The sequence below is a fragment of the Convolutriloba macropyga genome, chromosome 4, assembly GCF_964194025.1.
Source record: "Convolutriloba macropyga chromosome 4, txConMacr16.3, whole genome shotgun sequence".
NCBI lineage: Eukaryota > Metazoa > Xenacoelomorpha > Acoela > Convolutidae > Convolutriloba > Convolutriloba macropyga.
In genome coordinates, this window is record NC_134471.1 from 61,907,003 (window position 1) to 61,923,245 (window position 16,243).

Consider the following 16,243-nt stretch of genomic DNA (forward strand, 5'->3'; position numbering starts at 1 on the left):
TCATGGTTGTACCACAACAATTGCATTTTATGTACGGAGCAGTACATTGGCTACGTTTCAGCTCCCGAAGCTCCCAAAATGTTGCGAAACCACTGCAAAGGTGGGCCAGGTAACAAACTGTTTATCCAGTGGAGTTATTCCGATGACGATTCAGAGAGTGTGTGTTCCAAACAGTCTACCAGGGAGAATCCGGCTGACAGCTACACTGTGGAGTACAGACCTGCTCAGAGGGGAAATGACTGGAACAATTTTGAGGTAACCACTATTCCCCATTATTAATCTTTCAAGCAATAAGAAAAACCTAGTAAAAGAAAAGTGGAGATACACTATGGTACCAAAAAGCAACGTACACCTGATGATTTTTTGAGAAGCAATACAAAAATCAAATAATATTTTGAGTTCAAATTTGTTCTCTAAAAACGCGTCATTGCACCTTTTTTTGACGTCTAGTAGACGGTTTGTATAGTTTTTATGCAGGTTTCTCACGACGTCTGCGTCAATTTCATTCCAAATTTTATACTTTTTCCTCTAAATTTTCCCAAAAAACTGTCTGTTTTCGTAATCGTTGCTTCGAAATCGCCCATAAAGTTTCAATAGGATTCAGATCTGGACTTTATGTTGGCCATTCTAATACCTTCCACTCGTTTTCTTGAAAAAATTACCGATCATCTTTGATTTATGCACAGGAGCATTATCTTGTTAAAAAATAATGTCCAAGAAATGCATTTTTTCGTAAATTTTCAAAATTGCCAAATTACCGACAGCGTTTAGCTTGTTTGGACACTTAACATAAATTTCCGCTCATTTGATTGTATTGCACCCCCAAAATATAAGTGATCGTTTGTCAGAACTCAAATTTTTTTGTTTTTAAGAAATCTATTTCCATTCCTTCGAAAAACAATTCCGTCGCTGGAGATGCGGACCCTTGTTTCATCAGTAAAACAACATTCTGCCAGAACGAGAAAGGCTTCCTCAGCATAATGATACACCATTTTGAATAACAATATTTGCTTTTCTTCTTCAAACGACTTTTTTTGCAGAATTTCTTAAAAAAACGGCATTTTGTGAGAATTCGACTAACTGTACCCCTGGAAATTGTATCGTAGCAAGAGAAAGCGTTATGAGCCACTCTAATGCGCTCCAGTGAGATTTTGGTATCTTTCGAATTATCAGTAACTAACTTTTTTTCTGATTTTTTGGACAATTTTGGGGTTCTTGCGGTCGATTTTTGGACCTCAAAACTGTTATTTTTCAATTAACGTTTGTAAGAGAAAGTGAGAATGAAATTTCTCTTAAACTTTTCTCAATTTCACACTTTTTTCACGCCTTAGCGCAAATCATTTCAATGAAGTATGAATCATGATTTCAAAGCAGAAATCATGCTGTACGTAGCTTTTTGGTACCATAGTGTACAGTGATTGGAGTGTATTAATCTCAGTTTAATATAAGATAGTGTTATAATTTTACCTCTTGGGCTCAAGAAAGTTATTTGAAAATCTTTCTTTATGCGAATTGATTCTCATCTTTTATAAGTTGATTGCTCCGTGGAAGAAACAAAAATGTGTAGTTCATAGCAGTTAAAATTTTAATCTTTTATTAGATCTACAGGTATTTTTCTAAATTTCCTATCAGTTTATAAACAGCCAGTTCTTACAACCATTTTTATAGCAAGTTGGATAGATTTGCCTGAATATTTTTTGTGAAAGATAGAAACGCTTTTTATTTCAGCTTAAGTTTGCGGTAAGGTTGCTAGCATTACCTAATGCATATTATGTTTTCTCAGTTGCGCAAGTCATAGATTTGTAACATAAATTCTTAGAAATTAAGAGCAATTCATGTTGCATGATCCCATGAACTTAATCAATTTGAAGATAGAAGCTTTTCAGATATTCAGAGCTCTGTGTCTTGAGCCCAAAAATTACGACAAAAATTTGAAACTTATGATGTCACTTCATGTCAAGCATTATTATCTCATAAATTTAGAAGAAGGAAGTGAGATTGTTTGTTGGTTGATGAGTTATTTCTATCAAACTAGTGATCGGTAAAAGAAATTGATTGGTTTAAACTTGAACTTGAAATTAGGGCAGCTGTGAATATTTAGTTTAGTGCAAAACTGAAACCTGATCCGAGCAACCAGTTTTTCCAGTTTCTGCTCCAATATCGGTGGTTTTTATACTACCATTTAACCGTAACTAAAAAGATTACAATATTTAATTTTTATGCAGCAATTTAATATCATTTATCGAATAAAGTTTGTACATAGCTTGTTTTATTAAATACGCTTGTCAATAAAGTTTGTAGTAACTATTTGGGTACTGTTAATCGTTTTTCTGGGATTTTCCACTTGATGGCTTATTGGTTTGCTCAATTTAACTTTTAGCCAGGATCAACTGGCAATGACTGATTGGGTTTGCTTAACTGTTTTGTTTTTACGTCTGTGTTTTGCAGTTTTAATTTTTACTGTATGACGAAACTGAGTTTAATGATCTTACGTATGCTGTAAATGAAATATCTGAGCATCATAGAATGAAAACAATCAATAGCCAATTTTGCTGCAAATGTCATTTTCAAGCTGGAGATGGCGAGTAATGCATCGTCCATTTTCCTGAACGTTTGATACGCTAGAGAAAGTTCAGAGCGCAATTTTTCTCTTACTTTTTAATTCTCCTTAGCTGAGTTTACATTCCTGATATCACCTGCTGCGCCAATAGGCGTGTGTTTTCAAGTAACTATCTGATTTTATGATCTGAAATAATTTTCGTGACGCAAAGCCTTGTTTTCTTTAATTGAAATTTGCTTGAGGGTTGAATTTCAAGCTGTGTCTTGAGGAATCATTTTTTCTACTTTTTGTATAAATGTTCAGGGATAAGATTAAGACATTTTTCGAAACTTTAATTGATGGCATTACTGTCAAAAATTTATTAATTGCTCTCAAACGAAATTAGCAGCAATTATATTAGTCCTGTCGGTCTTTTTTAATGCGATTTTTTGCTTGATCAATTTTTTGTCTGACCCATTTGACTTTTTGTCTTCAAAAACAGGATAAACAGGCAGCGCCCAGCGGGCCTTAAGTGCTCTTAGAGCCTTTCAGCTCACTAGTCTCAAAGTATGTGATTCACAGAAACTGTTTTGGAGACTTATACTGATGGTGTGAAGGGCGGATTTTAAAAGTTGAAGAACCCCTCTCCCCCCCCCCGCTGTTGCCCGCCATCAATCAGTTCCCGGTGACCCCCCCCCTGTGGCTGACTACTGGCGATGCCAACCGCTTACCGGTCGTTTTTGAGCAATTTGTCCGACGTTAGTCGGTTATGTTATCTGTATTGCATTTGTTCGCCGTTTTTAAGCTGTATTTGTTGGATTTTGTCTTTGGTATGTAAACAAAAGCACTTTTTTGACAAGGTTTTTTCTTCTTCAATAAATTATCTGTGTATTCTGAATCTAGAGCTCAAACTCAATTTTTGGTATTCAAATAAAGTTATAAAAAATCTCTGAAATCGATTTCAGATCAAGCTGACGTCAGAAATTTTTATTAGCTTGATGTTAAACTTTAAGAACCGTATTAGTGAGTCCCAACGTTCTATCCCTTGATTCAAGCTAAACCAGTCCTCATCGCGACGTCTAAATGCACTCAGTTTTTTCTATTATTCGTTCAACCGGTTTTTTATTTGACCCTTTTAACGTTTCTCAAAAAAAAAAAACAGGATAAACAGGTTATTAATCGCCCGAGGAGCTCTTTGAGCCTTAAGCTTTTTATCTTTTTTAAATTGCTCTCAAATGAAGATTGTTGCACTGATATTAGTCCTGCCTTCTTTTTTGCGGTATTTCAATTGCGGGATTTTTCGTTTTACCCTTCTGACTTTTGCTCCTCAAAAACGAGATTAAAGTATGTGTTTCACCGATACTGTTTTCAGGAGACAAATTTACGGTGTTTATTACAGCGTGCATATGTTAAATTTTTGACTTTAAATATTCTCCAGTTTGTTTGATCATTCAAGTTTAATTGAGTTAGACGTTCCCGTTGACATGCTCAATTGCAAGAAAGCAACTTGAAAAAGAATCATTTTAAAAGTGTTTTCAGATAAGTTTCCCTACAATGCATGTTTCTGTTTATGCCTTCAATGCAAATAGAGCTTTTTCTTGTAGAAACTGAGTGCTCAGTGATACATATGTAGCCTCTCGCTGTTTTGTAAGTTGTCATTAATTGTAAGTGTCTTTATTGCTCCGGAGAGGGGTAATAAATGGAAAGAATGGATGCATGTATTTATATCGGCTGAACCGTAAGAGGATCTGGTCTTCGATTGATCAGAATGTTGAAGGCATAAAGCTAAAATTACTTTTTCGTACCACGTTGTACAAAAATGGATTTCGTTGATAGACCTTTAGCAAGAGCAAAGCATGATATCAATTCTACGGCCATTGATATGTTTTAAGTCTACACGTTTCCCTATTTATTTACAGTGAAAATTGAAAGATTTATTCTGTTTTGTTCCCCTTTTTTCCTGATAAATCCTCAAGGAGCGTTATATTTCAAACCAAAATAGCATACCATGTACTAGCACAGGTCTGTAACCGGGTTGAAATGACATGGAAAGAGATTGGGAGGGACAAAACAGGATAGGGAACTGTTTCCTTTCCCCTTAGTGGAATATGACATTGAATAATGAACATTTTTTTTGCTTTTTTAGGGACAGAGTGCCCAAAATATACCCAATGTTTTGACCCCCTTTTAAAAACTCTCCGAAAAATTATGTGGCGTAATTTTAAGTAAACTCGATAATGCGTGTATTCATAGTTTATAATTGCCACGGCCATGTCTCAAGACTTGATATGAAACTCTCACAACCGAAATGAGATTAAAGTAATCGGATAGTTACGACAAATTGCGTGTATTGGCAACTGCGAATTTGTAGTCCGACTATTGACAGGAGAGATACAAAAACCTAGATGGGTATTTTGGCATTGGGTAAAATGCCAGCCATTTGTTTTTTACTTTAAATGACTGGTGCCATCTCTTCTACGGCAGCACAAATCTAAAAACGCTCAGTAGTTGCGAAAACCGTTTTCAACTTGGATATGAAAGAAATTTTGTGCACGGGGAAAAGGAAACAGTTCCGGTTATAGATTGAGTGATTTTGCAGTTCTGAGATTGAATGTGTTGTGTACTGCATTAGGGAATCCAGATGAGTCACTGTCACCTGAAAGACCTTCTGTTTGACACGGAGTACACAGTGAGAGTGAAGGCACACAATATGAGTGGAGAGAGTGACTACAGTGACTCAGTTCTCCTCAGAACTGGACTGAGACCAATTGAGTTCACACCTGATGCAAACACTGCTCATGTCAATTTGAAGGTATATGAAAGGAGGTTAAGATCTTACGACAGAATTTCTTGAGCAGCGTTCAAGAAATTCCATCAGCAAATATGGAAAGAACTATTTTGCGACTGGAGTCCTTTTCCCAATTGGTTAAGAATTGGCAAGGTTTATTTAACGAACCGAGTTTGTTTGGTTGTTTGAAAGGTTTATCCATTTACAGCCTTTTGTAATAAAAAAATGCGAACGACCTCAATCTGTTACCGACTGCTGTCTTGTAGAAGTCTTTTAAGTATACGCACCATCCTTGAAGATTCAAATGTATAAGAACCAATATACAAGAACCTTGCGGGAAAAGCGTCCAACTCTTGAAAAAATCTTGCAAGAAAAGAATTTTGAATGAGGATGCCAGATAATTTTTGTGCATATAGGCCTCGTTTTTTGTTTCCTGATTTCCATTAACTTTTCTTCTGTGCTACACTAAAATTGTTATTTGGCTTATCACTGTTACTGTGATCCGATGGAATGATTCCATTTTCAAAAAAAAATTAAAAATAAATAAAAAAAGTGTCAAACATAATTGCAACAGAAGAAACAAACTTAAACCAACCACTTATCACTTAATTTTAAATTTCTTGTCTCTTTTAATGTTTTGTAGAGTAAATTTACTTCACCAAAGTATTTTTCCTAATTATAATAGACAAGTAGGCTCGCTAATGTGCGATGGCACATTGTTCCGACCCCGCGCATTAAGAATGTTTTTCAATTGCTTCACAATTGAAGCAGAGATAGCCTGTCTCTGAAGATGATGATGTTCATGTTCTTTTTTCAACTTTGACAGATTTTTAATAAAGGACAGACATCTGTACAAAAAAGGGTTCATACTAGTGAGCTCATTTTTTGTTTCCTAAAAAGAGCACTCGAACAAACCAAACGACAAGCATGATATCAACTCTAATGCAATTTCTCAAGTAGAAGAATAGACAATTTATCTAGTGAACAACTAACTTTACCAAACAAAAAATGAGATCAATCATCAACATCTATCCGGTTTTCAATTCAAAATGTTCTAGCAAATTGGTAATCATCTTAAATAAACGCACACATGCAAATTAAAAAGCAGGAAATATCTTAGAAAATCTCCAATATGTGAAAAAAAAATTTGGCGCAAAATTATGATAACCAAATACAATATCAGAGTTAATTGCCAAAACTAAAGCTGCTAAGCACTGATCTATTGCTTTATTTCTAGTGTCAAGTGTCTAGGGAATTTAAATAATAAGGTTTTTAATTTTGTACGGCGAAACAAATTTTTGACTGTTTGGTAAAACAATATTGAGCGGCAAAATTTTTCAAAATTTTGCCGCTCAATATTGTTTTTAATTTTCGAAAGAAAGTTTAAAAATCATTTATCTTCGCATTGACACATTCAGAATCTCCAATTCTGCCAATTGAGGAAAGGAAATGATATATACGTCCAGAGGTAGGCAATCATTTTTAATCATAAGCCAAAAAAGTTGAAATTTAGATAGTCCAAACTCAAAATTTCTTAAATTTTTACGAAGTTAAGTGTCACCAATTTTTATATTTGATTAGCTATGAATTGGAAACGAAATTTAGATTCACATGTACCTCATTTTTAACATATAAGGACACTAAGTTTTAAGATTGAAGGGTAACATATCAAATCATGCTGTACAAATTTCTCATGTGTTTTGAAACTATCAGCTATGAACTCCAGCCATTCATAAGCTGTTTATGCCTCTATTGCAATTAGTTCTTTATTTCACTATATTGAACACGAGAATAAACAGAAAGATATGCATTAAACCGCATCTAATGCATTTTTTATTGCTAAAAAGATCATTTGGTCAAGTAATCAATGAGAGTAACATACAAGTCGACTTTACAAAGTTTTGAAGGGCAATTTTGTCACAGTATGTTATTTTTGAAACAAAGTTTTGAACCATTCGCTGTCAAATGCAATTACTTCACACATTATTTTTCTTGGGTAAGCCAGTTAATCTTGAAAGAGATTACAATAATTGATAGGTTCAGTTTTTAACAACCAAATTAACAGCAAAATCAAATAGGTAAAAAACCAAATAGAAAGTTTCAAAAATTCTTTTAATTTGTTTTAAATTAAGTTTGCGTCAATTTTTTACTCCATTATTATCTATGAATTGAAAAGGACACATGGATTCAGATATGCCATATTGATGATTTTTGAAAAACTTTACAAATGAGATTGAGGAGCAAGACAACAAAAATAACAACAAAAAAGGGTCATCATTCAAAATTTTTTTATAATTAGCGTCTAATAACAGTCTACTCAATGCAAGCTTTTGATGATTTGCATGTATTGCGTTGATGAAATCAACGAGAATCTACTCAAAAAGAATATCTGTAGTCAAAATTTGAAAGTTTAATAAATTTTTAATAAAACAAATAGTTTCAGGTTAATCAATACAGTATACTATAAACTGAGAGTTTTATTTAGGTTCCTTTAGAAATCGTTAGAACGTCATTGAGTGTTGCAAGAATGTCGACTCGGCAACAATACACAAACAAAAACCACGTAAAATTTTTAATAAAAATTTTGTGTCAAATGCAACAAAATTATTAAGCACCGACAGACAAATTCAGTCGGCAGCCTATTTTCAGTATTAAAACAGATTCATCGGATTTGTTTGACTTCGCCGGAAAGTTTCGAGAAAAAAAATAAAAGTCAAAGAGCCGCAAAAAAATAAAAAACCAAAATTGGCTCAAAGGCGAAAAATCTGGATCAAAATCCAAATCTGTTCCAATCTAAAAATCCACGATGAAACGGTCTTGAAAAATAGCTTCAGCGTTACCCATACATAATGAAAATTGCGTCCTAATTGGGCAAAAGCGTCGTTTTTTTTAATTAAAGCATAAAAATTTTTGACTTCTTTGACTTTAAGTGAACAAAATTACATGTTCACTTAAAGTCAAAGTAAAATAATCACAAAAATTTTAAACCTAAATATTTAACTCTTGGAGAAAGGCGAAATTTTGAATATTCTTAACTTTATTTTATGCATTTGACGAGTTTTCTATTGATACTACTCACAACTCGCTACGATAAATATATCGATCGGCCAAAATTGACTGAACAAAAAAACCCTCAAGTGAGCTCGGAACAATTAGTTGAAATAAAATTAGTAAATTGAGTCTGATTTACAGATAAGCGGTTGCACAGTGCAATATGACAGAGGGGGAGCCAAGAGCAGAGTGGCAGGAGAAAATTGTTTCATAGGGGCCTCATTCTCTGTATTGGGAGACATGAGTGTGAACAAAGGAAGGCACTACTGGGAGGTCAAGATCAAGACGAAGTCTACCGACAGAATTGGTAAGACAGAAATCTGTTCAACGTCTATCCTGAAGTGTGGAGTGAAAATGGATGAACCGAGAGGGAATAGTTGTTAGTCGGTTAATTGCTCTCAAACGAACCTGTTGGTCTGTTTCTAATGCAATTTTTAGCTTGATCGATCTTTTGCCTGTCGCTACTGACTTTTGGAGTAACTTTTTCATTTTTTTACCTTCTGATTTTTGCGATCTAAATTGATCTCATTCCAAATTTTACTATACTGATACTCATAGGTAAACTGAACATGAAACGTGATTCTTAAATGGACTTTTCGACACCCGATTTTGCTACTAAACTCGACCTTGTATGCTGGCTTGGGTTTCATCAGTTACATGCCGAGTGCCTTCCAATATTTTAGGCAATGTGAATAATTCCTCGAAAAATGTTGACCTACATTTTTGCCTCAAATGTTGCAGATGCTTCCAAGCTATGGGTTTGGGCTTATATGTTTCGAGAGAACTGTATGAACTGTATCATTAATAATAATAATTCACTTGTGGCGTATTGTTCATTATATTGGTTTCATTGCGAATATGATTGGTTCTAGTGGTCAATTTTTGTGCCCATCAGGCGAGTTAAAATACACAAAAACATAAACCATCACTAATGTAAAACTATGTAAACATCATCACTAATGTAAACCATCACTTCATCATTAATGCAAACCTGCCTGTTGCAGGCATTGCCTATGGTTCAACAGGACGAGACTGTTTGATTGGCGACTCAGACAAATCGTGGGCTGTCGGGTTCCTCCCCAATGAGGACGATAAGAAGTTGTTCACGTTCCACAATAAAAAGAAGAAACGACTCAACGTCGACTTGCCACCAAATCCGTGAGTTTTCAATAATCGCAGACCATCTTCAGTACTGAATTGACTCAAATAAGTCTTTTGTATTTTTTAATCAGATTACCCGTTTCGCAATCTTTAGTCAAACCCGTTAGTCAATCTCAATATGTGGGAGAGAGCATTATAGCTTTGAACTGAGTAATTTTGAGTTACTCTTAGTTTTTCGTGTTGTTTTGTCCTTTGATGCTCATTTTTCTTATCATTTTTCTTATCTTACGCCGAATAGCTTAAGTGCTTTTTTGTTCTCGCCTTCATGCCCCTTTTCAGCTGTTCTTGCTTTTTGTCATAAATTATTTACATGACTTCTTCAAGGTCTCATCAGTTTTCTCCAATTGATTTCAAGGTCATGAAAGGACAAGCTTAATGGAGTTTGGGGGGAAAATAAGGCTTCGAGAGTTGATTAAAATTTATTTTTAGCAAAAATTTTTCAGTTTAATACCTGTTACTATTTATCTTCTACTGCGCGTAAGTTTTTTTCAGAAAAATGGCAGCTATATTTCGCTATTGCAACAATTAACCTAAGGAAATTCCACTTGCTTATTATTTATCGAAAATTCGAGCGATATAAGAAAATGAGGGATTATTAATAACTCTGGAACAATTATTTTTAATAGCCGCACAGCGATAGCTGGGTCTATTATTGGCCTTCTCTTGGTTTTTTACAATTCAAAGAATTTGAATTGTATTGGGGCGCTGTCTTTTTAAAGCAATCTGTTCACACATTTTCATGATTTTTGAAGTCAAATTGGAGTAGTGATTTTGGTCACGCCGAAACAGTAAGTGGAGCGAAAAAGCGAGTGGTTTTGCGGCGTGAAATTTTTCCACTCTAATTTTAAAGTAGAGTGAGAAAACGGTGTTTGAACAAAAATTCGCTCTCTCGCTAGTGGTCTTTTGTTCACATGCGGCAATTTCACTTTGATTTTTAGTGTTTTTTTTCGATTTTTGGATCATTTTTTTCTAAATGACTTTTCCAATCCATTCATAGTTCATTCTAGGCCTAGTGTTTTGTTTGAACCAAATTTCCATTTTTCGCTACTGGTTTTTTCGATCACATTCGGCATTTTGCCATTTATTTTTTTGTTTTTAAAAATTTTGATCTGGTTTTTTTAAAAATGGTTTTCCCAATTCACTCATATTACTTTCTAGGTCTAGTTTATTGTTTAGTCAATAAAAATTCTTTGAATTGTACGTCAGGACTTGTCCTGCTATGTTTTTTTATTTCGTCGTCAAGATTTTGTTACAACCATATGACGTCACAACCACTTCAAATCTGCTTTTTGTTCATTCGTTCATGCAATTTCAACTGAAGTTCGTACGTGACGTCATTTTTTGCTCTTAGTCGAGCGAGTTTTTTGTTCATTCCCGTGATTAAATTTTTGGTCACACTTGACTTACCTCACTCTCAGAAATGACTTCCTTACTTTGAAGTTGACTTTTATTTACGTTAATTCAAAGAGATACGTTCAAATGGATGTATGCCACTCTAAATGAGGGCTATTTGAGAGCAGCTAATAGAGGCAGCGAAATCTTATACAGATTTTAAATCATAATTTAACATATCAGCATTCAATGAAAAGACGAATTTTTTTCGTCTGTCTTTTTTACTGGCTTTTTCGAGACTGCAGATCTACAAAGCTATTGAAGCCTTTTTTCTGGCAATCTGCCAGCTATGTTATTTCTGTTGGTCATTTTGTGATTTTTTACTAGATCGGTATCTTTTTGACCGTTTAATTGTATGTCATCAAAAATGGGACAAAATGTCAAAATCAAATACTGCTCATTTTAATTTCAGTGGACTTTAAGTGGTCGGTTGAGCGAAGCTGCTGCTGAGGCAGACATTCATGTTGTGGAGGGCAAATATAGGAGGAGGAAAATTTTCGGAGAAAAATCTGTTCAACAAACTAAAATGTGTTCGAATATTCATGCACTCATTACCCTGCCAAACCCATCACCCAAAAGTTTTTATAGCTGCGAAGCTGTAAGCTGAGCAAAGCTATATTGCGGTGCTCTTGGTTTTTTTACAATTCAAAGAATTTGAATTGTTTTGGGGCGCTGTATTTTTTTTAAGATCTGTTCACACATTTTCATGATTTTTGAAGTCAAATTGGAGTAGTGATTTTGATCACGCCGAAACAGGAAATGGAGCGAAGAAGCGAGTGGTTTTGCAGCGTGATTTTTTTCGCTCTAATTTCAAAGTAGAGTGAGAAAACGGTGTTTGAACAAAATTTCGTTTTCTCGCTAGTGGTTTTTTGTTCACATGCGGCAATTTCACTCTGATTTTTACTGTTTTTTCAATTTTTTGGATTGGATTTTTTTCTCACTGGTTTTCCCAATCCATTCACAGCTCATTCTGGAAACTAGTTTTTTGTTTGAATTAAGTTTTCATTTCTCGCTAGTGGTTTTTTTTTGTTCACATGCGTCATTTTGACATCGATTTTCTTTTTTTTTTCTTTTTTATCTGATTTTTTTAAAAATTGTTTTTGGCAATTTCACTTTGATATTTACAGTTTTTCCGATTTTTTGGATCGGATTTTTTTCTAAATGGTTTTCCCAATCCATTCATAGTCCATTCTAGGTCTAGTTTTTCTGTTATTCAATGAAAATTCTTTGAATTGTGCGTCAGGATTTGTCCTGCTATGTTTTTTTGTTTCGTCGTCTGACGCTCTTTTTTCGTTTTACATAGCAAAAGTTCACACAGCAAAGCTCAAAAAGTCAAATTTTCTGAATGACTTCTTCCTCTCACTAACGGCATTTGCGCGCGTGACGTCATTTCTCACTCGCTTTAGCAAAAGTAGTTTGCGTGATTAGATTTTGATCACAAGTGACTTACCTCACTCAATAAAATGACTTTTGCACTTTAAAACTTAAGTTTAATTTGAATTTGTTTGTGGTCAAAGGAACTCATATGTGCAGTAAAGGTCCCTAATAAGAGGCTTCTGCGAAATGGCTTTTAACAAGCTTTTTTAATTTATCGCTGAATGTTTTTTACCTAGTTTTTTGAGCGGAGTCGATTTTTTTTTTCAATTTAGATCTGCATCTGTTTCTATCTCTATTATATGGCACGCAGGTCTATTCTTTCGCAGCTATTCCGGCAATCTGCAGGCTATGTTTTTACTCATTCAATGTTACCATTTACAGAATTTATTGATGCGTGTTCCTTCAAAGAGAACATGTAGTGTTAAACTTTACACGTCATATTTTTAAAAGAAGCATAACAACTAGAAAGGTATCCATCCCTATCAGCTTTTGTTAATGTAAATCTCAACTTCCCTGTGAATCAAATTGCTGTTCACTGGGTGAAATTCCTATTCTCATAATTTGCTTTGAGTTTTTGTTTATTTTTTAAATTAGGAACACGTCAGGAGGTGGAATCAACATGAAATCCGTCACGATTGGAACTCTGGTGGACTTTGAGGAGCAGTATGTTGCTTTTTTCATCTCTGAATTCCACCAACATGTCCACACATTCAAAACCAATTTCACCGAGGCGGTTTTTCCTGCCTTCTCTGTATGGCCGAATGACATCCAGATTAGCTCTGGTTTGCAAATTCCGGATTTTCTACTTGTCTGAGAGAATTTAAAGAATGTTGAATGTGCTAATTTGTTTCGCTTTTAATTAATTCATAGTGCAATTATAATTCTTAAAATAACGCAATACCTGTATAGCAGTTAAATTGAGATGTAGAATTATGTAATGAAATATACAGTTTCTGGTGCATTGAGAATGTACCCTAAATATATAAATATTATTTATAAATAGTTCTTGTTTGCAGTTTTTATTGTGTAATATGCCTCTTCTCATTTTGACGTCGTTAAATCTGAGAGGGAAAGGTCATAAACTGAAAAATTGTATGTGAAGTTGCAGACTGTCGAATGCTGAGGCACTTTTTTTTAGTCTTCCCGTTAAAAATATTGCCCGAAATTAACCACGTTCGTTCGTCAGTTGTAGTATAAAGCAAGTTGTAGTATTTAGCAAAACTTGATAATAGTATTTCTGCTTCGCTGTAAAACGATATCTTCCTATTGTTGTCCTAGTTGTGCCCAAGCGCCTTCAACTGTTCATATTTTTTGTAGTCGAAAATAACCTTTTTTATCCTTTTGCAAATAGAAAGTTGTCTTAGCATGGGGGCATTGGCGATTTATTCGGCTGTAATTCAATTGATCAAAATGCTTGCTCCTGATAATATACAGCCTTTAATTATGCCATGTTCGAATTTACTTAAGATGACCTCGACTGAAAGTAAATATGATGTTTCGAGTTTAATGGTGAGAGAGCAAGTAATACACAACTTTTTTCTGTAAATCATCAAAGCAAAGAGCTGAAGAAACCGAGCTTATTTTGCGATCTGGTTTTAAACGTGACTTAGTTCAATATCTTAATCAATGCAAAAATTCTTAAATGCTTTTTGCATTGCAGAGCCCTGTGAAGGGTTGTTTTCGGGTGCCCAAATTTGTTTCGTTAAGTTGATAATATTAATCTTGTTTTGATTTGTTTAATTTTGTTCGAATCAGTCCTAAAAAACTGCATGCTGTGTATTGGCCATCGCGTAAGCGGGCTATAAGCATTGAAATCATTAATCTTCGCAAATGATCTATTTTCTGAACATTTGATAGTGTCTGCTTATGTTAAGGTTTTCCCGAACGCTTTTTTGAAAATATTTGAACAATGAGGAATCGCAAAACATAGAATAATAATCAAAACCATCAACTTAGAGCAATTTTATCGCTCATCGGCACCGAACTGCAGATTAATATTTGTCATCTGCTTTTTTAAAAAGGTGTAGAATTTTGCATATTTGCCGTTCGACATCTGGCTGCAATGGGCTATTTGCTATCAAAATTGAAAGGTGCCTTGCAAAATTTAGATCTGTTTCGAGAAATTCTTCGCAAGTCCAGCACTGTTTGCTTTCATCTTCGTTTTGCAACGGTTACTGGTCACCGACGAATAAAGGATGTTTGCGCTTTTGTTTTTGTTGATGTCTTTGAGAAGTGTGTAAGGTCTTGAAATTGGCAGTGACCTTTTTGAGCTGTCCAAAAGAGTTAACGTAGGCTGGGGACTTCCCAGTCTATACCTTTGCGTGCAGCGCCATCGAGCTTGTTGATCCCTTCATTTTTGCATGGACAGCAGGGGACCACTGATTTAAAAAATGACTCCAAAATTAAGTGTTATCATGGGCACAAAACAATTTGCTGACCAATTAAGAGTTTATACAAGTTGTAACGCCCAGTGCATTGGTTCCGGAAATATTAATGTGATCCCGGTTTCTTCCCCACTATGACCCGGGAAATTCACGGGGAAGATCCGGGGAACTTATTGCGAAATTTACCGGAAAATTCAAGATGTGCCAAGATAGAGCAAGATCCCGCATCTCCCGTCGCGAAATCCGGGGAAAATCCGATTCCAGAAAACGGAGGAGAAACCTAAAAGCGTCAGGATTTCTGGGATTATCTGCCGGATTCTTACAGCGAAAACCGGGAACTTTGAGATGCCCACCAGAATTCTCGGGAACGGAAAATACTATTGGGATCTTACGAATTTAAGATTCCCGTCAGGGTTTCTGGGAACAAATTGTCGGGACATTACCGCGGTAACGGGAATTTTAAGGTTTCTTACGAAGGACTAGCCATCATGGTTTGTTACGAAAGAACGTTTTTGTTTCTTGTTTGCGCTTCCCTAAACGTTCATTGGGCTTCTCTCAATTTAAATAGCACTGGGCATCTTTGAAAGAACAGTAGAAGGCTTGTACGAATTTACCCCGCCAACACAAAGTAAACAGAATTAATTAAAAATTCACGCGTGAGTGAGTTAGGAATTTTGTCATAATTTATCTGTGGCTACAGAGGTTCCTTAGCCATACCCCACTTATCGTCTGAGAAAAAACCTTTTTACGAATAATAATAATATCGGTAGCGGAATCCTCTCCAAATTCTCAAACTAATGATGCTTAGTTCTAATTAAAAACACAAGTAAATTTAGCTATAGAATTGTTTTATCACCGGTTTGTTCGCCCAAGGAAATTTTAAAGATCTCTATTTTGATTTTGCATGAAGGTAACCCAAAACGGGGAACATTTTTAGCGCAAAATAACGATATTCAGAGCTCTTTGTTTGTACGTGTCAAAAAAGGCGGGCATTGGGGTACATCTTCACAAAATTCTAGTTTAGATTTTTACAGCTTGCAAACGCTGAAATTTGGATTTTGAGAAGATGTATCCCATAGCCCTTGGTATTAAGAATTGTCAAACTAATAGTTCTTAGATCTCAGCAGAAAAACAATCAATTTGCTCATAAATTGATTGTTTTTCCCACCGGACAGTTTAACCGGTAGCCCTCAGCGCACCTAATGATTTAAAATCTGAAAAACCAAATCAAAAAGTATCGGAACTGTAATTTTCTTGTTTCCTGTTTGGGCTTCCCTAAGCGTTTAAAGTTGTCTAAAACTCTAGCATGCATGAAGTGCTGACGAAAACATGCACAACCATCAAAACTGGACCGTGACTTATTGCGAAACACATTCAAATGTCCTTAGGTACATTTAAAAGAAGACTAGGAGACTTGAACAATTGACCCCACCAACACGGAAGTTTAATTAAAAAATTACTTATGTTCGTAAGAAACGGATGACATATTTGTCTCCGAAAACAGAAAGTTCTTAGCCATACCTGACTTGGTGTCTGGTTATAGAGCACCTT

At 35.1% G+C, this 16,243-nt stretch overlaps 1 protein-coding gene across 2 annotated transcripts in view; it reads left to right on the forward strand.

Moving 5' to 3' along the window:
* The window catches only part of LOC142337807 (putative E3 ubiquitin-protein ligase MID2), an 85,992-nt gene extending 72,652 nt beyond the window's left edge, over positions 1-13,340 (forward strand). Inside the window, exons 14-19 of one of the 2 annotated variants that reach the window (XM_075387334.1) lie at positions 62-255; positions 1,729-1,740; positions 5,172-5,351; positions 8,520-8,685; positions 9,383-9,536; positions 12,903-13,340. In XM_075387334.1, the coding sequence (XP_075243449.1) occupies positions 62-255; positions 1,729-1,740; positions 5,172-5,351; positions 8,520-8,685; positions 9,383-9,536; positions 12,903-13,122 (926 nt within the window). In that variant the 3' untranslated portion in view covers positions 13,123-13,340. The remainder of the gene's footprint in view (positions 1-61; positions 256-1,728; positions 1,741-5,171; positions 5,352-8,519; positions 8,686-9,382; positions 9,537-12,902) is intronic. The other variant, XM_075387335.1, reaches the window with a different exon arrangement.
* Positions 13,341-16,243: the final 2,903 nt, after the last annotated feature.